The 24,390-nt window shown below is 41.1% G+C and overlaps 1 protein-coding gene across 2 annotated transcripts; it reads right to left on the bottom strand.

Annotated features, from left to right (window-relative positions):
- Window positions 1-1,071: 1,071 nt before the first annotated feature.
- LOC123938983 (T-cell-specific guanine nucleotide triphosphate-binding protein 2-like) lies at window positions 1,072-24,273 on the bottom strand. Of its 2 annotated transcripts, XM_046000812.1 has the most exons (3): window positions 24,013-24,273; window positions 8,509-8,598; window positions 1,072-2,695 (listed from the first exon to the last, which is right to left on the bottom strand). In XM_046000812.1, exons 2-3 carry the CDS (start codon window positions 8,546-8,548, stop codon window positions 1,416-1,418), a joined length of 1,320 nt encoding a protein of 439 aa, XP_045856768.1. In that variant the 5' UTR covers window positions 8,549-8,598; window positions 24,013-24,273; the 3' UTR covers window positions 1,072-1,415. The 2 variants fall into 2 exon arrangements, with proteins under 2 accessions (XP_045856768.1, XP_045856769.1); XM_046000813.1 differs by lacking the exon at window positions 8,509-8,598.
- Between the last annotated feature and the right edge of the window lie 117 nt (window positions 24,274-24,390).

The raw sequence follows: 24,390 nt of genomic DNA, 5'->3' as shown, positions 1-24,390 counted from the left end.
ACCACTAAGTTGGAAATAAAAGGCCCAGGGATCTTGAAAAGGTCATGACTTCTGGAGGAGGGGAAGGTTGTATAAGACCAGTATCAGCCACATCTCGTTGATGAGATGAGAAAGATGGAGTATTTGCTTACTGTCCATGCTCTTTATAAGAATACATGGGATTTGGTGGCAAGAAAGTAAGCAGCCTAGATCTTGCTAGTGTTGATTCTGCACTGGGAACATGTATGAAAATCTAAGGAACAAAAATTGTTAAATGCAATGTGGCCATACAGGAGGGTCAAGAGTGCCTTCCCTTTGAATATTTCACATATGCATTATGCATGAAGTAGCACAATCATTCACTTTCTCCCTTTCTGACTCATTTCTGCCCTCCTGCAGACCTCTACTGAGCAGTGGGGGAGCAAGCAGTAGTTGGGACATTGTGGGCTAGTAGTGCTCTCCTCTTTACATCTGTGCTCTCAGTTCTCTGGGGTGAGCCTTCAGAGTAATAAGGCATCTGAGGGCAACCTCCTCCATGTATACCTGTTACACCATAAAATATCTATCTTACACCAGTGATGGGGAAGATGTGGAAAAATCTCAGAAGAGCAGGGTTCTTATCTTTGAGCCTTGAAGCAGGTATTGTTGATTTTTCTGGTCCCATTTCACAAGTCTGATGTGGAAATTTGGGTGAAAGTGAAGCACATTATTCCTCCAGCTTGTCTAATTGAATTCATCTTTGCTTTCCAGTCTCATTCCTAACTCAACTTCACTCTCTCATACCTCCTGTCCCTCATTGTTTCCTGTTCACAGGTCTCTCATCTCATCTAATGTTGTAAAGTCTTAGAAAGATAAATCCTGACTTTGTTCCCTTCCCTCTGTTCCCCTGTAGTATCTGAAAATATGACATCCTGGAACATTTTCCAGTCCTCTTTCAATTTCCTTCCTTCCTGCTATAGTGTTCCAGTACACACTAAATTATTCACTTAGATATGTGCCTATAGTTGTGGATTGCCCTTACTCTGGTGAGAAGGGCATTGATCTGATGACTGGAGAAAATAATTCATGAAAAGCCAGTGAACAACAGTTATCTTGATTGTTACCAAATGTTTATTATCTGAGTAAATGGAGCAAATGTAAACTACTTCATAACACATAGAAATTAATGAAAACCATAGAATGCATTTTATAACATGATTTCAGAAAAATAGCTGAAAGAATGAAGAAAGAGATAGGTCATTGTTAAATCCCTTTTTGATGGCAGCGGAGTATCAATATGGAGTAATGCTTTTGTCCAATGAAGAGACTTTCTCTCCACTTTAGGAAAGATCTGGCCTTATTGGTGGGTCGAAGAGGATCCCACTTACAAAACACAAGGCCTGAGGCCCATTTTTTTGTTTTTTTGTTTTTTTTTGGCATTCTGAGCCATCTCTGTGTCATTTTCTGAGGCTTAAGCTCTCTAAAGTCTTATTCAAGAGAATTTTAGCATCATCAGCCACTGTATCGATAAATTTCAAACGTAGAAAGTAGATTTTAAAAAACTGGAAGATGGTGGATGGCAGGCCTCCATTTATTGAACAATAGCTTTCAGCACAGTTCATGGCCTTATCTGCTATGTTGTCATCCTGCATAAGGAACCGGAAATTCAAGGATTTGGTGAAACTCTTGATATCCTCCAAAGACATGTTCAGCTTCTCTGCAGTCCCTTTGAGTGACTTCTCATCCAAACCAAAATGGCTCTGGTAATGTTTCAAGCACTTTTCCTGCTGGGGAAAATCAAAGCCATTAAAGCAGGCCATGAAGGGGATGAAGCTCAAAGCAGATGATTTTAGGGCATCCAGCCAGATCTTCTCCTTGAGCAAAGCTCTCTTCATCTCAATGGAAGCATCGGACAAATTGGGCAACAGAAGCGCAAAGGTGTAGCGCTTATGAACAGGGAGCTCCTTCAGCAGGGTCTCTTCCAGTGCTGGGAAATCAAAGTCATCCAGATCAAAGTTGGAGACCAAGAAGATGCATGGCTCAGGCACTCCAGTGTGGCTGAGGTTAGCCAGGCAGTTGTCTCGTATCTGCTGAAGCACTCTCTCCCTTTTGAAAGATGTGGGTTTGCGTTTCTCTTCATTATATAAATCATTGTCCACCTTGGTTCTAACAAAGTAGAACTTCTTGCCTATCTCTTTGATACTTTTGGCCAGCAAAGCATCATTGAGGCTAAACCGAGAGGAAGAAATCATGATGAAGAAGTCATAGGTAGCAAATTCCACCCTTTCTAGATATTCATGTGGTTGGAAATTGGGGGTTCCCGTTCCAGGCAGGTCCCAGAAGGTCACATTGGGATATCTGGGATGTTGATAGGGTGTTCTCTTCTTGGTAGTCTCCACAACGCCAACCCTTGCAGAACCCTCCTCTTCATAACTAAGTCCTCGCAGGGCATTGATGAAACTGGACTTCCCAGTGCCAGATTCTCCAATCACAGCCACATCCAGTGGAGCATTCTCTGCTGCCACAAGTGATTCCTCAATTATGTCAGCCACATCTTTTAGCTTGGCCTCTTTAAGGGTTGCTTGAATTCTATCAAGGTTTTCTTGAGAGAGGATTCCCCCTACCTTACTGATTAATGTGGTGTAGTGAGGGATAAAGTTGGTGGCCAACTGCTGACAATTCTTTCCTCCCAGGAAGTCATATAGGAACTGATCCATGCTGGCTAACTGTGGAACGTCTGTGGGAAAAGGAAATTGAATTAGGAAGACAAATGGAGCAGCAGAACAGACACAATGTCAGGTGAGGAAACACACAGGTCACAACAGCCCATTCCCATTCTCTCACATTTATTAATGTTACTCTGATTTACTTTTCCTGATGAATTTTGTTTTCATGCTACAGTAGAAGCTACTTGTCTACTATTATGTTTCCTATGTCACAAGAGTCAGGATCTGTGGAATAGAGAGTAACAGTACTCAAAGTTTTCACATCCTGAACCTCGGAGTCTGTGAATGTGTGACCTTGCATAGCAAAAGGCATTTTGCTGGTATGAAGAAGTTCAGGATCTTTAGATGAAAAGATTTTCTTGGCTAATCCAAACGGGCTCAATATAATCACAGTGAACCTTATAAGAAGGAAGCAAGGCCAAATGAAGAAAAGGAGATGGTGTGATGGAGGCAGAGATAGAAGTGAAGATCCAGAAAGATATAAGAAGGGTCACAAGATAAGGAATTCAGGCAGGTTCCAAAGCTGGAGAAGACAAAGAAATAGATTGTCTCTCAGAGCCTACAGAAGGAAGCAACCTTGCTGACACCTTGATTTTATTTGTTTTAGCCGCTGCCTTCGGCTCGGGTCATGATCTCAGGGTCCTGGGATCGAGTCCCGCATTGGGCTTACTTTCAAGTTTTTAATTTAAATTAGGGTTAGTGAACATAAAGTGTAATATTAGTTTCCAGAGTAGAATTTAGTGATTCATCATTACATATAATACTCTATTCTCATCACAACAAGTACACTTCTTAATACCCATCACCCACTGACATCTTGATTTTAGCTCCTTTAAGATTTCATTTTGGATAACTCTCTCTGGAACTAGAAGCCAATAAATCTGGGGTTGTGTCTTAAGCTGTTAAATCTGTGTTAATTTATTACACAACAATGAGAAACTATTGCAGACATTCTGCTTTTCCTAAAATTTCAATACAGAGCCCAACACACTTCCATTCTGCAGAAAGAATCAGTCAGGCCAATGCATTGGGAAGCACAGAAGAGTTGTAGACATAATTCGCCTCCCATCCCTTGCAACAAATATGGTCAGGACTTATCTTTTGGGAGAGGCAGGGGCCAGAGAAAAGCCCACCAGGATGTATGTGCCATAAGAGGGATAGCCAAGCACTTAGTCCTTATGGTAATAATTGCCTCATGGCAGCTTAATGTCCATTTGTCTCACCTCATGAGAGAATTTGGGTGATATTTAGATCATGTAACAGGAAGTGGCAGAGGAAATAGATATGAGCTCTAATCTTCGCTATTCAATTCTGCACAGACTTGAAGTATAGATATCTGATTAAATCATGGCAATTCAAGGAATTTTTATCATTTACTATGAGAGAGGAAATTGTGATTTTAAAAATATTTATACCTACACAGTTGTGTCTTATGGGACTACCATATACTTTTACCAGTAAGGATGTGCTCAATGCTTATCCCCATCTTGCAAGTCCTGCAAGGAAAATTTTCAGAAGAGGGAGAATCATGATTCCCCAAAAATATATAAAATAAATGTGTGTTAAAGACTTTATTTATCAGCTTACTTATGAAGATGATATTACTTGTTTTTTAAATTTTTATTTATTTATTTGACAGAAAGAGATCACAAGCAGGCAGAGACGCAGGCAGAGAGAGAGGGGGGAGCAGGCTCCCCGCTGAGCAGAGAGCCCGATGCGGGGCTCAATTCCAAGACCCTGAGATCATGACCTGAGCCGAAGGCAGAGGCCTCAACCCACTGAGCCACTCAGGTGCCCCGATGATATAACTTGTTAAATGGGGAATTCCCAAAAGAGAAAATTATATTTCAAGAATACTGAAACAGGACAAGTTGCTATATTCTCGGGTGAGAGTGGGAAGTCAATTGAACTTCCACAGACGATGGCAGCTCCATACTGTAATGGTTAGTACTCTTGACTCTGAATCTCCCCAGACAGATTTTTATCTCTATGACTGCTGGGAGCTGTTTGTTTGTGTCCTCCACTTAATTTCACAAGCTCAAAGCCCTGGTATTAATCAGCAGATTTGTGAATGGTATCTTAGCATGAGGGCAGAATGATCATGAATGGATTAGTGCTTCAGAGACTCAAGATTTAGAGACTTCGGAGACCTAGCTGCCCATTCTGCCATGTCCACCTTGGAAGTGAGCTCTCACCAAATGCTGAAACAAAGATGCCTTGATCTGGGTATTCCTATACTTGAGAAGTATGAGAAGTATATTTCTGTTCATAAGCAACCCAGTCTGTGGTGTTTTGTTATAGCCTGGATGGATGGGAATAAATTCCCAACAAAAGAATTATTCTACAATGCTACAAATTATTAAAACTCATTGAGTTTTGAAGTAGCTCTATTGTATGAAAGGCGAGATTGCCTTTAAAGATGGGATAGTTTTGGGAAGACAAGATGGCGGGGAAGTAGGAGGAGGGGCCTTTTCAACCTGTACCCTTAAGTGAGCTGATAACCTACCAAAGAACTCCAATCACCCATGAAATTGGCCTGAGATCAGAATACACCAGCTCTCTCTACACCTTAAAGAACTGGAGAATCAATAACAAATCAAACCAATTTCACATGCAAGAAGGGAAATAATCAAGATTAGAGCAGAGATCAATGAGGTTGAAACCAGAGATACAGTAGAACGTATCAATGAAACTAGAAGCTAGTTTTTTGAAAGAATCAATAAGATCGATAAACCATTGGCCACAGTAATCCAAAAGAAAAGAGAAAAAGCCCAAATTCATGAAATTATGAATGAAAAAGGAGAGATCACAACTTACACCAAGGAAATAGAAACAATCATCAGAAATTATTACCAACAGTTATATGCCAATACACTAAGCAACCTAGATGAAATGGATGCATTCCTGGAAAACTACAAACTCCCAAAATTGAACCAGGAAGAAATTGACAACCTGAATAGACCGATATCTAGTAACAAGATTGAAGCAGTGATCAAAAACCTCCCAAAAAACAAGAGCCCAGGACCTGATGGATTCCCTGGGGAATTCTACCAAACTTTCAAAGAAGAAATAACACCAAATCTCCTGAAGCTGTTTCAAAAACTTGAAGCAGAAGGAAAACGTCCAGACTCTTTTTATGAAGCCAGCATTACCCTGATCCCCAAACCAGGCAAAGACCCTACCAAAAAGGAGAATTTCAGACCAATATCACTGATGAATATGGATGCAAAGATTCTCAACAAGATCCTAGCAAACAGGATCCAGCAGCACATCCAAAAGATTATCCACCATGACCAGGTGGGATTCATCCCTGGGTTACAAGGATGGTTCAACATTCACAAATCAATCAATGTGATAGAAGAAATCAATAAGAGAAGACAGAAGAACTACATGGTCCTCTCAAATGATGCAGAAAAAGCATTTGACAAAATCCAGCATCCGTTCCTGATGAAAACACTTCAAAGTATAGGGATAGAGGGAACATTCCTGAACTTCATAAAATCTATCTATGAAAGACCCACAGCAAATGTCATCCTCAATGGGAAAAAGCTTGCAGCCTTCCCGTTGAGATCAGGAACATGACAAGGATGCCCACCCTCACCACTCTTGTTCAACATAGTATTAGAAGTCCTAGCAATGGCAATGAGAAAACAAAGAGAAATAAAAGGTATCCAATTGGCAATGAAGAAGTCAAACTCTCTCTCTTTGCAGATGACATGATTCTTTATATGGAAAACCCCAAAGACTCCACCCCCAAACTACTAGAACTCATACAGCAATTCAGTAACGTGGCAGGATACAAAGTCAATGTACAGAAATCAGTGGCTTTCTTATACACTAACAATGAAAATACAGAAAGGGAAATGAGAGAATCAATTCCATTTATTATAGCACCAAGAACCATAAGATACCTGGGAATAAACCTAACCAAAGAGGTAAAGGATCTGTACTCAAGGAACTACAGAACACTCATGAAAGAAATTAAGGAAGACACAAGAAGATGGAAGACCATTTCATGCTCTTGGATCAGAAGCCTACACATTGTTAAAATGTCTATACTGCCTAGAGTAATCTATACTGTTAATGCCATTCCGATCACAATTCCACTGGTATTCTTCAAAGAGTTGGAGCAAATAATTCTAAAATTTGTATGGAATCAAAAGAGTCCCTGAATTGCTAAGGAAATGTTGAAAAACAAAAACAAAACTGGCGGCATCATGTTACCCGATTTCAAGCTTTACTACAAAGCTGTGATCACCAAGACAGCATGGTACTGGCATAAAAACAGACACATAGACCAGTGGAACAGAGTAGAGAGCCCAGATATGGACCATCAGCTCTATGGTCAAATAATCTTCAACAAAACAGGAAAAAATATACAATGGAAAAAAGACAGTCTCTTCAATAAATGGTGCTGGGAAAACTGGACAGCGATATGTAGAAGAATGAAACTCGACCATTCTCTTACACCATACACAAAGATAAACTCGAAATGGATAAAAGACCTCAACGTGAGACAGGAATCCACAGAATCCTAGAGGGGAACATAGGCAGAAACCTCTTCAATATCAGTCACAGCAATTTCTTTCAACATATGTCTCCAAAGTCAAAGGAAACAAAAGCAAAAATGAACTTTTGGGACTTCATCAAGATCAAAAGTTTTTGCACAGCAATGGAAACAGTCAACAAAACAAAAAGGCAACCCACAGAATGGGAGAAGATATTTGCAAATGACAGTACAGACAAAAGGTTGATATCCAGGATCTATAAAGAACTTCTCAAACTCAACACACACAAAACAGATAATCATATCGAAAAATGGGCAGAAGATATGAACAGACACTTCTCCAATGAAGACATACAAATGGCTATCAGACACATGAAAAAATGTTCATCATCACTAGCTATCAGGGAGATTCAAATTAAAACCACATTGAGATATCACCTGACACCAGTTAGAATGGCCAAAATTAGCAAGACAGGAAACAACGTGTGTTGGAGAGGATGTGGAGAAAGGGGAACCCTCTTCCACTGTTGGTGGGAATGCAAGTTGGTGCAGCCACTTTGGAGAACAGTGTGGAGATTCCTCAAGAAATTAACAATAGAGATTCCCTATGACCCTGCAATTGCACTGCTGGGTATTTACCCCAAAGACACAGACGTAGTGAAAAGAAGAGCCTTCTGTACCCCAATGTTTATAGCAGCAATGGCCACGGTCGCCAAACTGTGGAAAGAACCAAGATGCCCTTCAACGGATGAATGGATAAGGAAGATGTGGCCCATATACACGATGGAGTATTATGCCTCCATCAGAAAGTATGAATACTGAACTTTTGTAGCAACATGGACGGGACTGGAGGGGATTATGCTGAGTGAAATAAGTCAAGCAGAGAGAGTCAAGTATCATATGGTTTCACTTATTTGTGGAGCATAACAAAGAACATGGAGGACATGGGGAGATCGAGAAGAGAAGGGAGTTCAGGGAAACTGGAAGGGGACATTAACCATGAGAGAGTATGGACTCTGAAAAGCAACCTGAGGGTTTTGAAGGGGGAGGGGGTGGGAGTTTGGGGAAACAGGTGGTGTGTAATAGGGAGGGCACATATTGCATGGAGCACTGGGTGTGGTACAAAAACAATGAATACTGTTAGCTGAAAAAAAAAAAGGATGGGATAGTTTCCAATGGAGACACCCATTAAACATCCTGCTTATTCCAAATTTTCTTAAAACTTTCTGATAAAAAAAAGAAGAAAAAGAAGCATCTTCAGACTGTGGTATTCTTTTCTCCAAATTGGAGGGCATGAACAGCTGGATGAAATCTTATCCTTCAATGAGTCAGACTTGCACGTCAATCCTCCAAGCATTAAGTCAGTATGTCATCATTGCAAGTACGCTATTTGCTCACTCACCAGCCCTGGAGAGAAAGGAGATTTCTGATGTCAGAGATTTTTTATGTTTCTACTAAAACAAAAAGTGCTGAGTCTGGTGTAGTGTCCCTGGAGCCCCTGGCACATGAACAATCCAGAGACCTATACTCCCTGGGAAATGCAGACACCATCCTCCTGAGGTCACTGCTTGAACAAGGGGCTGGAGTGATTCTGTTCTGCCTGGGTAAAGTGTGAAAACAACAGGACAGATGACAGCGTCTGACTTGAGCTCCTTACGTCATGAAATCTGTTTGGTGTATTATAACAAAAGTTCAAAAAATTACCCATTGGAGTTGAAGGAAATTGGAAGGGAAGATGAACCATGAGAGACTATGGACACTGAAAAACAACCTGAGGGTTTTGAAGGGGCAGGGGGTGGGAACAAGTTGGTGGGTAATAGGGAGGGCACGTATTGCATGGAGCACTGGGTGTGGTGCAAAAACAATGAATACTGTTACGCTGAAAAGAAATTTTAAAAAAGTGAAAAAAAAAAGTTACCCATTGGAATAGATGCAGTAGATCAAAATGAAGGGTAGGCAAAATGTTGGTCAAATCATTATCCAGGTGTATGCATTTGCATGCATGCCTGTGTGTTGAGTGTGTACTTAATTCCTATGTGAAATGCATCTTTTATGACTGGTCTCTTTCAGAAGACTGAAAGCTCTGCTCGCAGGGTCTGGTTCTCTTGCAAGAAAAACTTCCCTCGATAGTTGAATCTGCTCTCTAAGCTCCCTCTCTAAAGGCCTATGTTTCTTTACTCAGGGACCCTCAAACCGTGTTCAGATAGAGGAGATCATAGATGTAACATGAGAAGGATCTGCAAGTTGGGAGCTTGGGGGGCCACTTGCTCCCTGGGATGATTTTTGACAGCCTCTCCTCAACCTCTGTGTCCATGTCTTGGAGGCTAACACACAGCAATATCTACACATGGACCACTCCTGGAAGACTCTGCAAACTCTCCCAGAGTTACCTATCTCCCACCCTGACCTGGCAATGTCACATGGGCACAGTACTGTCTTAAAAAGTCTCATGAGTAGGGTTGTCTAGTACTAGGTGCAGGGGAGGGACAAAATGAACAGGTATCAGGGGACAGGATCGGGGTCCAACCTGGGTTCAGGTGAGTGGACATGTGCAAAAACCATGTTTGGGTCAGACATAGTCACAGAAATGGTCTGAAAAGGGGTAGGTATATGCTAAGCTGCCATTCCCATCCTGGATAGAAGGGGTTATACCCTTCCCCACCCTCTACTTCCTTGGGTATGTATGTATACATACATATGTGTGTATGAGGGTGTGTATGAGCTGGATTCAGCATTTCAGGTGACAGATTTAGGAAGGAAGATTAATTTACCCATCAACAACTAAGTGAAAGGAGTACAATGGTATATCATGCTCCATTCATCTAGCATAAATATGTCCTATACCTGCTGGGCACTGAGGGCACCAGGTAGAGTCTAGGGAATTATTTACTGCAAGTGCAAGATCTGCCTGTGTATTTTCATGATATCAAGCCTCTAATACGGGATGAGACATTACTGTCTTGGACTTTAACTTTTTGAAGAAACAGGGTTGTTTTCAGTTGATCTAGCACATGAGAAATCAAGGTGAGATGTTGTGATGGGATTTAGACAAACCAGGAAAAGAATTCAAGGGCTCTAGGCCAGGTCTTATATTCTGGCTGGCCTGGGCCCCACAGGACCATGAATAAGGTCATCCAGCCTTACCCATCCCATACTAGGGTCAAACTTATAGGCAAGAAGAATACACAGTGAGGGGGGTCAAGATGGCGGGGAAGTAGGAGGAGGCACCATTTCAACCTGTACCCTAAAGTGAGCTGATTACCTACCAAAGAACTCCGACCACCAATGAAATCAGCCTGAGATCAGAATTATACACGTCTGGATCTCTACCGGAGCAGAAGACGCCAGTGGCAGGTAAAGCAGACTGGGAGTGTCGGACTGATATCCGAAGATAAACAAAAGGGGGAGGGAGCCACCAGAGGTGACCGATTGGAAAGTAATACCCCAACACGAGAGTGCTCTGCATCTGGGGACCAGCATTAACTTGGAGTCTGGTTGAAAGCACTCAAAAAAACAAGGAGCAAAGGATCGCGGGGGGGGGTAATAGTGGGAACCTGGGCAGTTAGGGTCAGGGACCTAAGTCCCCCGACCCAGGACAGCCTCCCCTGGCGCTGAGCCAGAGAGAGTGCGGCAGAGAAATCAGGCCTCGGTCCCTGAGCCGCCAGTGCTCCTGAACGCCAGCGCCCCCGAGAACGAGTGGGGTCTGGCTCCCGTGAGGGGCTGGGAGCCTGGCCAGATAGCAATCCTGAAACGCGCGTGTCCCACACCTTCCCTCGGAATACGTGCTCATAGGCGCTAGCCTGGAGCTCTGGCATCCGGAAAAATCAGACATTCCCAGCCCGGGACAGCGGGAAAACCTCAGTGGGCGATCTCTGCTCCAAACCTCTCTGGCGGTCTGGAGCTGCCTAGACAGCCACCACTGCCCTGGTTTTGGGTACAACAAGGAGCGCATCCCCAGGGACAGTGACTCAGAACCGACTCAGCCAGCAGCTTTTCCAAAACATTCTGGGGCTTCTCTCTGAGAGGGAGGTCGGGGTGCAGTTCGCTCTCCTCTAAACCTCCAAAAACCATCAAAAGCTGTCAAGGCGAGAGAAAGCAGATGAAAGAACATAAAAACCCCCAGAGAACAAAAGGCTGAAAAAAACAGTTTCCTCAGAGCTCACCCCCTTGAGGGGAGCGGGAGGACCTAACTCAGGGAACATCATTGTCTGAAAACCCACGTGGCAGGCCCCTCCCCCAGAAAACCAACCAGGAAGGAAGAAAAAAAAAAAAAGACTACAAGAGAACAATCACCATTACTTCATAAATACAACTTTTATTTTTAACTCTTTACCAATATTCTGGTTCTTTTTTTTTATACATACAGATAATTTTTTAACCTATTTACCATCACACCGAGATGTCCAGTACATCAAATTCTTTAATAACCTTCTATCCTGAACTTTTTGATACATACACCCGTGTTTTTCTTTTGTTTTTCTATTTTTTTAATTCTTTTTTAATTTTAACTTAGTTTAGTCTAGTTTATTCTTGTTTAATGTTTATTTTCTATTATACATATAGAGTTAAACTTCAAGGTAATCCCCTTTCCCCAATCAATGCTACCCCTATAGGCAAACCAGTTTCTAATCCCCCTGTAACTTAGGAAAGTTGAGTCCCTTAACAAAAACATCAAGATACCTTCAGGAAGAATCAAAATAAACTTCCTCACCCACACTGAGAATCTATAACCATTCTCCCAATTTTTCCTTCTGTCAGTGTTTCTGTGAATTTGTGTTTGTCCTGATAATATATAAACCTTATACTTGGGGTGTTTTCTGATGAGGTTCTTCCCTTTTTTTTTTTTTTTTTTTGCTTATATATACATATTTTTTTCTCTTGTCATATACTTTTATCAGTCTTTTTGTTTGTCTGTTTTTGTTTGTATACTCCACAAATCTTACCTTGTGGCCCATTTGGGCTGAGCCTTCTCTTTTATCTTCCCTTTTTTTCCTATCTCTCTCTCTCTTTTTTTTTTCCTTTTTTATTTCCCCCTTTTTTTTCTTTCTTCTTCTCTATTTCTTTTTCTTTGCTTTTTTCTCTCATTTGGGTGGGGAACCCTGATTGCACAGAAGCGTTCCAGGGTGCACATTGACTGCACCACAATCGATAACTCCAGCTGCATCTGTTTAGTCATCTCTTACCAAAATGACTAGGAGGAGGAATACCCAACAGAAGAAAAATACAGAGGATGGGCCTTCTGCAACAGAGCTAATGGCTATTGACATAGACAATATGTCAGAAAAGGAATTCAGACTAACAATTATCCAGGCAATAGCTAGGTTGGAGAAAGCCATGGATGACCAAACAGAATTGATTAGGGCAGAACTGAAAGCCACCAGGGATGATGTTCACAATGTTAGGGCAGAACTGAAAGCCACCAGGGATGATGTTCAAAATGCTCTCAATGAGTTCCAGTCCAATCTAAATTCTCTAAAAGCTAGGGTAACTGAGACAGAAGATAGAATTAGTGATCTGGAGGACAAACAGATAGAGAGAAAGGATCAGGAGGAAGCCTGGAACAAACAGCTCAGAAGCCACGAAAACAGAATCAGGGAAATAAACGATGCCATGAAACGTTCCAACGTCAGAATTATTGGAATCCCTGAAGGGGAAGAAAAAGAAAGAAGTCTAGAAGATATAGTGGAAGAAGTTGTCTATGAAAATTTTCCCAATCTCACAAATGGAAACAACGTTCATGTACTAGAGGCAGAAAGATTTCCTCCCAAGATTTTAGATTCTCAAAAGTCTTCACGGCACCTTATCGTTAGAATGGGGAATTTTGTTTCAAGAGAGACCCTCTTAAAAGCAGCTAGGACAAAGAAGCTCCTTACATACAGAGGAAAGCCCATTAGAATAACGTCAGACCTTTCCACAGAGGCCTGGAAAGCCAGGAAGGGCTGGCAAAATATATTCAGAGTACTAAATGAGAAGAACATGCAACCAAGAATACTCTATCCAGCAAGACTGATATTTAAAATGGATGGAGAGATAAAGAGTTTCCAAGACCGGCAAGGCTTAAAAGACTATGCAACCACCAAGCCGACACTGCAGGAAATATTAAGGGGGGTCTTATAAAAGAGAAAAAATCCTAAGAATATCATTGAGCAGAAATATAGAAACAATCTACAAACAGAAAGACTTCAAAGGCAACACGATGTCAATAAAAACCTATCTCTCAATAATCACTCTCAACGTGAATGGCCTAAATGCGCCCATAAAATGACACAGGGTTGCAGATTGGATAAAACGACAGGACCCATCCATATGTTGTCTACAAGAGACCTATTTTGAACCTAAGGATACACCCAGACTGAAAGTGAAGGGATGGAGAAGCATCTTTCATGCCAATGGGCTTCAAAAGAAGGCCGGAGTAGCGATTCTCCTATCAGATAAATTAGATTTTAAACTAAAGACTGTAGTCAGAGATACAGAAGGACACTACATAATTCTTAAAGGGACTATCCGCCAAGACGATCTAACAATTGTGAATATCTATGCCCCCAATATGGGAGCACCCAATTACATAAGAAAACTATTAATCAAGAGTCATATTAATCAAGAGTCATATTGATAGGAATACAATAATAGTAGGAGATCTTAATACGCCTCTCTCAGAAATAGACAGATCATCGAAGCAGAAAATTAATAAAGAAATAAGAGCATTGAATGAAACATTGGACCAGATGGACCTCATCGACGTATACAAAACATTCCACCCTAAAACAACAGAATATTCATTCTTCTCAAGTGCACATGGAACCTTCTCCAGAATAGACCACATACTGGGTCACAAAGCAGGACTCAACCAATACCAAAAGACTGACATTATTCCCTGCATATTCTCTGATCACAATGCTTTGAAACTGGAGCTCAATCACAAGGAAAAGTTCAGAAGGAACTCAAACACCTGGAAGCTAAAGACCACCTTGCTTAAGAATGCTTGGATCAACCAGGAGATCAAAGACGAACTTAAACAATTCATGAAAACCAATGAGAATGAAGACACCTTGGTCCAAAACCTATGGGATACAGCAAAGGCGGCTCTAAGGGGGAAATACATAGCCATCCAAGCCTCCCTCAAAAACATTGAAAAATCCAGAATACACCAGCTGTCTCTACACCTTAAAGAACTGGAGAATCAACAACACATCAAACCAACTCCACACGCAAGAAGGGAAATAATCAAGATTAGAGCAGAGATCAATGAGGTAGAAACGAGAGATACAGTAGAACGTATCAATGAAACTAGAAGCTGGTTTTTTGAAAGAATCAATAAGATCGATAAACCATTGGCCACACTAATCCAAAAGAAAAGAGAGAAAGCCCAAATTAATAAAATGATGAATGAAAAGGGAGAGATCACAACTAACTCCAAGGAAATAGAAACAATCATCAGAAATTATTACCAACAGTTATATGCCAATAAGCTAAGCAACCTAGATGAAATGGATGCATTCCTGGAAAACTACAAACTCCCAAAATTGAACCAGGAAGAAACTGACAACCTGAATAGACCAATATCTAGTAACGAGATTGAAGCAGTGATCAAAAACCTCCCAAAAAACAAGAGCCCATGACCTGACGGATTCCCTGGGGAATTCTACCAAACTTTCAAAGAAGAAGAAATAACACCAATTCTCCTGAAGCTGTTCCAAAAAATTGAAGCAGAAGGAAAACTTCCAGACTCTTTTTATGAAGCCAGCATCACCCTGATCCCCAAACCAGGCAAAGACCCTACGAAAAAGGAGAATTTCAAACAATATCACTGATGAATATGGATGCAAAGATTCTCAACAAGATCCTAGCAAACAGGATCCAGCAGCACATTCAAAAGATTATCCACCATGACCAGGTGGGATTCATCCCTGGGTTGCAAGGTTGGTTCAACATTCGCAAATCAATCAATGTGATAGAACAAATCAATAAGAGAAGAGAGAAGAACCACATGCTCCTCTCAATTGATGCAGAAAAAGCATTTGACAAAATCCAGCATCCGTTCCTGATGAAAACGCTTCAAAGTATAGGGATAGAGGGAACATTCCTGAACTTCATAAAATCGATCTATGAAAGACCCACAGCAAATATCATCCTCAATGGGAAAAAGCTTGCAGCCTTCCCGTTGAGATCAGGAGCACGACAAGGATGCCCACTCTCACCACTCTTGTTCAACATAGTATTAGAAGTTCTAGCAATGGCAATCAGACAACAAAGAGAAATAAAAGGTATCCAAATTGGCAAGGAAGAAGTCAAACTCTCTCTCTTCGCAGATGACATGATTCTTTATATGGAAAACCCCAAAGACTCCACCCCCAAACTACTAGAACTCATACAGCAATTCAGTAATGTGGCAGGATACAAAGTCAATGTACAGAAATCAGTGGCTTTCTTATACACTAACAATGAAAATAGAGAAAGGGAAATTAGAGAATCGATTCCATTTACTAGAGCACCAAGAACCATAAGATACCTGGGAATAAACCTAACCAAAGAGGTAAAGGACCTGTACTCGAGGAACTGCAGAACACTCATGAAAGAAATTGAAGAAGACACAAAAAGAAGGAAGACTGTTCCATGCTCTTGGATTGGAAGAATAAACATTGTTAAAATGTCTATACTGTCTAGAGCAATCTATACTTTTAATGCCATTCCGATCAAAATTCCACCAGTATTTTTGAAAGAGCTGGAGCAAATAATCCTAAAATTTGTATGGAATCAGAAGAGACTCCGAATTGCTAAGGAAATTTTGAAAAACAAAAACAAAACTGGCGGCATGACGTTACCTGATTTCAAGCTTCACTACAAAGCTGTGATAACCAAGACAGCGTGGTACTGGCATAAAAACAGACACATAGACCAGTGGAATAGAGTGGAGAGCCCAGATATGGACCCTCAACTCTATGGTGAAATAATCTTCGACAAAACAGGAAAAAATATTCAATGGAAAAAAGACAGTCTCTTCAATAAATGGTGCTGGGAAAACTGGACAGCGATATGTAGAAGAATGAAACTCGACCATTCTCTTACACCATACACAAAGATAAACTCGAAATGGATAAAAGACCTCAATGTGAGACAGGAATCTTTCAGAATCCTAGAGGAGACCATAGGCAGTAACCTCTTCGATATCAGCCACAGCAACTTCTTTCAAGATATGTCTCCAAAGGCCAAGGAAACAAAAGCAAAAATGAACTTTTGGGACTTCATCAAGATCAAAAGTTTCTGCACAGCAAAGGAAACAGTCAACAAAACAAAGAGCCAACCCACGGAATGGGAGAAGATATTTGCAAATGACAATACAGACAAAAGGTTGATATCCAGGATCTATAAAGAACTTCTCAAACTCAACACACACAAAACAGATAATCATATCGAAAAATGGGCAGAAGATATGAACAGACACTTCTCCAATGAAGACATACAAATGGCTATCAGACACATGAAAAAATGTTCATCATCACTAGCTATCAGGGAGATTCAAATTAAAACAACATTGAGATACCACCTGACACCAATTAGAATGGCCAAAATTAGCAAGACAGGAAACAACGTGTGTTGGAGAGGATGTGGAGAAAGGGGAACCCTCTTCCACTGTTGGTGGGATTGCAAGTTAGTGCAGCCACTTTGGAGAACAGTGTGGAGACTCCTCAAGAAATTAAGAATAGAGCTTCCCTATGACCCTGCAATTGCACTGCTGGGTATTTACCCCAAAGATACAGATGTAGTGAAAAGAAGGGCCATCTGTACCCCAATGTTTATAGCAGCAATGGCCACGGTCGCCAAACTGTGGAAAGAACCAAGATGCCCTTCAACAGATGAATGGATAAGGAAGATGTGGTCCATATACACCATGGAGTATTATGCCTCCATTAGAAAGGATGAATACCCAACTTTTGTAGCAACATGGACGGGACTGGAAGAAATTATGCTGAGCGAAATAAGTCAAGCAGAGAGAGTCAAGTATCATATGGTCTCACTTATTTGTGGAGCATAACAAATAACATGGAGGACATGGGGAGATGGAGAGGAGAGGGAGTTGAGGGAAACTGGAAGGGGAGATGAACCATGGGAGACTATGGACTCTGAAAAACAACCAGAGGGTTTTGAAGGGGCGGTGGGGGTGGGGTGGGGTGGGGTGGGGTGGGGTGGGAGGTTGAGGAACCAGGTGGTGGGTAATAGGGAGGGCACGTACTGCATGGAGCACTGGGTGTGATGCCAAAACAATGAACACTGTTATGCTGTAAATAAACAAATAAAGGAATAAAAAAAAAGAATACACAGTATGCTCAGGGACAGAAGAAACCCCTTCATACAACCAAATCAGTGAGCCTGGAACTCATCCAGGAGATTGTCTCCATAGAGTCATGATGGCAGTTCAGGTCTCCTAGAAACTCTATGTACCCCATAAACAAGAACCCAGGGTATTACTAAGAATGGTCAAGAGAGGTCGTAAAGAAAGCTTTGAGCACAAGGATAAGGGAGGGCTACTCTTAAGCATTCTTATTCCAGAATATTCCTCCAGCCTAACCCAGGCTAGGACTCCATCTTTTATCTTTTATTCAGCATTATCCGTGCATGTTCTTCCTCACCACCATGTCATTCACTCCCTCACTGGGCTCAGGGCACCTCCACTCCATGCAGGAGGAGACACCATTCTTGCTGACCTATTGCACTTCAAGTTTGTCACAGGGGATCCTGGTGGAGAACACTTCAGTCTTTGTGGGCAAAGGCCTCAGTGGATTCTGGTCTCAAAGCAGATGAGATGTGATTACATCATATTTCATGAGCTTCTTTCCCTCTGAAATCCCTGCATCCTCTGATCATTTCTTTAGGCATCTCTATCTCCCAAGGAAGGGTCAAGTTCCCTGAAAAAGTCCTGAGAAGTGGGGACACTTCGTAGGATTTTCCCTCACACTTGCCAATCAGTGTATTTTCTTTAATGTGGAGTGAGCGTGGGAACAGAGATGGTACTGTGATTTCCATTCTTTCCCAAAATTTACTAATTTGGGGTGCATCTAGGGAGGGGTAAATGGTAGTTGATAACTATAAGTAGACGCAGGTCCCCAGAAGTAGCATCAGCATCCAGTCATCACTGGGGCTGGAGATTCAGCATTAACTAGGATCCCTTGTCCCCTCCTGTCTAGATAGAAACAGAGAATCAAACTGTGGGTTTAAGTCTTGGATCTCCATCATTGCTTGGATCTCCATCATCTACCATCATTGCTTTGTAATTCAAAGCTTGTTTCTTGTCTGTGAGACTATGTCTTCATTTGTAACCAGAAATAATAATGCTTAACTAATAGAGCTTGAGGAAGATTAATCAAGAACAGGCGTGCAGAAGATCCAGCCCAGAGAGACTCACAGATCAGAATCTTCATGCACTGTGGTAAGAGTTGGAGGGAGTAAGAAGAATGAGAGGAAAGTCTTCCTCAGAGGTCCTATGAAGACCAGAGAGAATTCACCAAGGGGTTGCTGGTGGGCCTGCCCAGAGCTTCACCTGGACCATACAATAAAACTTTCAGTAAAGTCCTGTGAAGTGGTAGCCTAGCTTCCCTGCTTCACAGGATAAAACACTGGGACTCGGTTTCCAATGTGAAAATGTTCACAATGCCCTGGGGCTGAGTTGTCTGCAAACTCAGTTGGGAGTCTTGGCAGTTTCCTCATTGTGTGTGAATTCAGGGCTCATGTTGGATGAAAGCATCATAGTCTGGGGGACAGTGATACAATCAGGACCCAGCTGTGGAAAGACAAGCAGGCAGGGGTAGGTGGAGATGATCAAGAAGCTGCACCACTGGACTGAGGTCCTTCTGAGGCCAAAATCTGAGGAGTTGGATGTGAGGTCGATCTCCAGCAACATCAGGAGAACCCACTGATAGGTCTGGAAGGGAAGCCCTCATGCAGTAGAAAATGCAATTTTCACTGTTGTTAAAAATAAATTATTCTTGAAGATATATGCAGTGAGGATATGTGGGTCCTCAGGATTGAAGGGTACGGAAAGTTGGCAAAGGCTTACTTCTACCCTACAGACTTCCCCAGTGGGACATCCTACTCAACAGTCTGGGTGGAGAAGTACCTATACCTGCCTGGCTCCTGACTGAATGACCCTCATGATGTTCTTTTGTTCAAGTCCCCTCTGTCTATAACTTGCTTAGGAGCAGACTACTGGCAAAACAGCTGCAGAACATTCCTCAGTGGTCTCCTCTGAGCCCCTAGCATGTGCACATCTCCTAAATGAGCACCTCTACTGGTTTTCTTTTCAATGAATATTGAAACATAATTTACACATTCTATGATTCATGCCTTTAAAGTTTTCAGTAGCTTTGAATATATTCACAAAGTTGTACACACATCATAATCAAATTTAGAGTATTTTCCTTATGCAAAAGATATCCTTTTAAAAATTGTGTTATTTTAGTCACCATACAGTACATCATTAGTTTTTGATATGGTGTTCCATGACTCATTGTTTGTGTATAACGCCCAGTGCTTCAAAAGATATGTTGTACCTCTTGACTGCCATCTCTCTTTCCCTCATACCATTTGCTCTTCAGATCTAGGAAACCCGCAATATATTTTCTGTAGCCAAGGATTTGCCTTTTCTGGACATTTCATATGAATGGAATCACAGAATGCATAGTCCAATGGGCTGTCTGCTTTCACTGAGCATAATGTTTTGGGGTTCATCCATGTTGTGGCAGGTATCAGTACTTTTTTTTAAAATTTTTTATTTGTACTTTATTTTTATTTTTTTACCTTGCCCAATAATGATCTCTTATATGGATAGACCACTTTTCTTTATCTATTGAACAGTGGGTGGACAACTGTGTTAATTCCATCTGAGGGGTTATTGTAATAATGCTGCTGTGAACATTTGCATGCAGGTTTTACCTAGATGTATGTTTTCACCACTCTTGGGTGTATACCTAGCAATGGAATTGCTGGGTCATTGGGTAACTCTGTTTAAATTGTTTTATTAGTTTTATTGAAGAATAATGGGTATATATCATTGTATGAGTTTAAGACATATAGCATGATGATCTGATTTATATATACTGTGAAGTATACTGTGCGGTTACAACAATAGGTTCAGCTAACACCCATCATCTCAATAAGAGGAAAAGAGAGAAGAAAAAAGAGAACAGTTCTTCTTGTGATGAGAACTCTTAAGATATATTGCCTTAACAATGTTCTGATAAATCAAATGGGGACATTATCTATAGTCATCAGGTTATATATTACCTCCCTAGTACTTCTCTTATAACTGAAATCTTGTATCTTTGATCACTTCCTCCAGTTTCCTCCTTCTTACCTTGTGCTTCCACCTCTCCACAAGTCTGGTCTTTTTTTCGATGAACTTATTTTATTTTATTATTTTTAGATTCCACACATCAGTTAGATCATGCAGTATTTGTCTGTCTGATTTATTTTACTTAGTATAATGCTTTCATGGTACACCCATGTTATAGATGATAGGATTTTTCATTTTCTATTTAAATTTTTGACAAAGGGGGTGCCTGGGTGGCTCAGTGGATTAAGCCGCTGCCTTCGGCTCAGGTCATGATCTCAGGGTCCTGGGATCGAGCCCCGCATGAGGCTCTCTGCTCCGCAGGGAGCCTGCTTCCTCCTCTCTCTCTGCCTGCCTCTCTGCCTACTTGTGATCTCTCTTTGTCAAATAAATAAATAAATAAAATCTTTAAAAAAAAAAAAAACTGTTAAATTTTTGACAAAGTATCAAACATTTTTGCAGAGGCTTGCTGTTTGTGATCTAAATGCCTTTGCAGGGAGTTGGGTGTGGATCTGACATCCAGGTTTGGGTTACCAAATCTGATAATACCCCTGACACCCTGTTCCCCAGTCCTTCTAACTCCCTTGCTCTTATAAGGTCAATCACTTGACAATATGACAAAGCCGGCCCTGTTCCTTCACCCCCCCCCAATATCTACATCCTTCACTGTTACTGTGCAGTACAATATGGCTTGAACAATTTATCTAAGGAGAGTGCCATAAGTATTGAATTATCTTGATCATTGCAGCTTTATAATATAATCCCAAGTCAGGAATCGTGTTTTATTGGGTGTAAAGTAAATGCATTTCCATCAGTGTTTATTGCTGCCTATCAGTTTCCCTGAAAACCCAGAGGCCTCATACCTCCTCTTTTGGTATTTTTGAACACCTGAAGTTCAACTTTATCTAATTGCCACCTAGTTCAGGTTATCAATATGTGTATTTTTCATTTAGGCTGAAAATTTCCCCTGCTACAAAGCTGATGTCTTCACAGTGGCACAGAAACTGATAGAGAACGTATTTCCCAGATGGGTATACCTTCCATAATCTCTAGTGATTGAGGCAGCCATTTCATTGGACAAATTATACCACCTTTAACAAAAACCTTGCAAACTTCTTGGAATCATCACTGGCCCTATCACCCTCAATCGTCAGGCAACTTTGTGAGATCTAATGGGATCCTCAAACTTAAAATTTTTAAACTAGCAAAAAATACCAGACATCCGTGCCCTAAGGTATTGCCTTTGGACTTGCTGACACTCTGAGGTACCCTCTTTGGACAATGTAAACTCACCTCACACAACATAGTCACTGGCAGACCAATGTCTACTGGTACACAATTTTCTGGAGATCCCTTGTTGTCTCGTGCTAGTATGACCAACTATGGGAAAATATTTAGTGTTTTACCATCTAGCCTGTCATCAATAGGTTAAAGATGTCTTCCAAGATCTCAATTCAAAGGATAATGTTGGTCATTGTCTAGAGTCTGGTGACTGGGTATTCTGGAACTCTCATCAAAAAAAATACAGCTTTTGAACTTGATCAAAAGGAATCTTACCAAGTGCTCCCAACCACTGAAATTACTACAAAACTAGAAGGTGTTGAATCATGGGTATGCATTTCACTGCTAAAGAAGGCTTTACCTGACATATTGTCCTTCACAGATGCTAGGGACCTCTAAGTCAAACTGAGGAAGATAAATAGCCAATATTGAAGTAGACAGCCTTCACCCGAGAAAACATATCAAGTCCTCATATTTTAACTAAATGTGAAGCCCTTTCTCCTTTTTCTCCTTTTCTTTACTCTGACATAGTCTTGGAGAAATAATGCCCTTAGCTATATGTCTGAGCCAGTTGCTCAGAAGGGGGAATAAACTGAAGAATGTAAAACAACCTTTTATTTTAGGCTAAGAGAAAAATCTAATCATGTCCCTAAATTTTCTCAAGTGAAATATGACATCACATTGGTTGGCTCCCTTGGATTTACATCACTGAATTAAAAAAGACTAACCAGGACACATTCTTGACCCAGGATTTGCTTCCCTTGACAGAGCTATGCTTCCTGGTTAACAATTAAATTTACAGGACAATTTGATTAGGAACCTGTCCTTAACTCCCAAATATAATACAGAATTCATTGCTAAGAGCATAGCAACCCAGCAAAGATCCTTAGACTCTCTAGCCAAAGATTTTATTGACAATAAGACAGACTCTGATTATCTTTTAACTGAGTAAGAATTGTCTATACTGTGACCAACACCACCTGCTGCATCCGGATTAACACTTTTGGGGAAATTGAAACACAACTACATATGAGCACTGAACAAGCCACTTAGCTTGAAAAGATGATTCTTCAGTGGAGTCTTTCTTTGAATTATTCAGTTTTGAGTGTTTGGGTCCTGGGTACCATGGCTTCAAAGTACACTCCAACCTTTGAAAACTATCTGTTGATAAAAATAATAATAATCTGCCAGGTACCATTTGTGTTCTTAAAAATTTTTAAATGCATGTTCAGACATGCTAACCACCAAGCAAGTAATCTCCCTGAGACTGGAACTTCAGAAAATGAATGTAGGGGATGACTGATACCAAAACTGTGTACCTGAAAGTCATCACCAGTGAATTTTGTGGAGATTAAGGAAGAACATCACGACATGTGAATACCATGGAGAGAATCAACAACAGCTGTGAGAACAAATGAACAGTAGCTCAAGTTGGCACCAATCTCTAAGTTAAGCTGAGCATCTGATCAAAGTAGGGAAATTGTGAAAAAGAAGTTCCACAGGGGCCACATAGTCACAGGGCCATAGAAGCCACTTAAGTTAAGGCCTGGACTCATTAAACCAAGACCAAATACCTAACCTAACTACAGTTTCACTCCCCTGGGCATGTATAATTTAACCAGTCAGTGTACAAATTTCCTGATCAACGATGGGAAATTTGCTGATAGACCCTTCCCCTTCCCCTTAGGAGGGCAATCTCGACTAAAACAAGTGATTCTTAGTTAATAATTTCTTTCTTTTTCCTTCTTCTTTTCCTTTAAAAACATTTCCATTCCTACAGCTCAGTGAACCTCCTTCTTATTTGCTAGATTCATGAATCATTTAATAAATCCAATAGCTCTTTAAAATTTGTTCACTTGAACTTTGTTTTAACAGATAATGCATGCATTGTCTCCCCAGGGAAAGTATTTAGGTATGAGATGGGGGGTGTCTGATCTAGAAGTTCTTGGGGGAAAAGCCCTTTCCATTGACACCCCAGACATTCACATGATCCTTCTGCAGTTCACAGTAATAAGGTTTGTTCTCCAACCACCCTCTGAAAATGTCCCAAATAGTTAAAAACTCTGACTTACAGGCATCTACCAAACATCCTGCCCCTCAGAATTCCATGTCCACAGCACCCCAAATCAATTTTGCAGACTATCCTAACCTCAGACCTATAGATCTGTAATTCTATTTTTTGATCTGTACTCAATCCACAGTGGTTTCTTGCTTACCAGCTCCTGAAGGAGACTTCCAGTGTCAGAGTTGAGCTCTGAGTGTGTCCCCTGACAACACACGAAGTGCTGAGCCTGGTTGAAGTGCTCCCTGTAGCCCACAACAGAAACACTCTGTTGCACAGACTGGCCTTGCACTGGAACAGGCCCTGTGTGCTGCTGTGGTCACTGCAGAGATTAAATATGTACAATGCCTGTGAGGAACAGGCAGGATTTAAATAATCTCTGTCCACTGCTCCACCCTCAAAGGAATCTGGCCAGTAGTTGAGAAGCAGCCATCAGTGTAGAGCTCTGCATTTCCAAGAACAGAAAATGAAACTTAAGTTCTGAGGGCTCCTTTTCTGAGAAACAGAGCCATATCTGAGAATGGAAAGTGAA

This window comes from Meles meles, chromosome 3, assembly GCF_922984935.1.
Source record: "Meles meles chromosome 3, mMelMel3.1 paternal haplotype, whole genome shotgun sequence".
NCBI lineage: Eukaryota > Metazoa > Chordata > Mammalia > Carnivora > Mustelidae > Meles > Meles meles.
This window is presented reverse-complemented; position numbering and strand designations above follow the sequence as displayed.

Bases quoted from the DNA above. Each gene is read 5' to 3' on its own strand.
- LOC123938983 (XM_046000812.1), bottom strand. From the start codon at position 8,548: ATGCTTGGAGGATTGACGTGCAAGTCTGACTCATTGAAGG. The intron at 2,696-8,508 runs ATAAGATTTCAT...CTTTTCCCACAG, and splicing joins CAAGTCTGACTCATTGAAGG to ACGTTCCACAGTTAGCCAGC.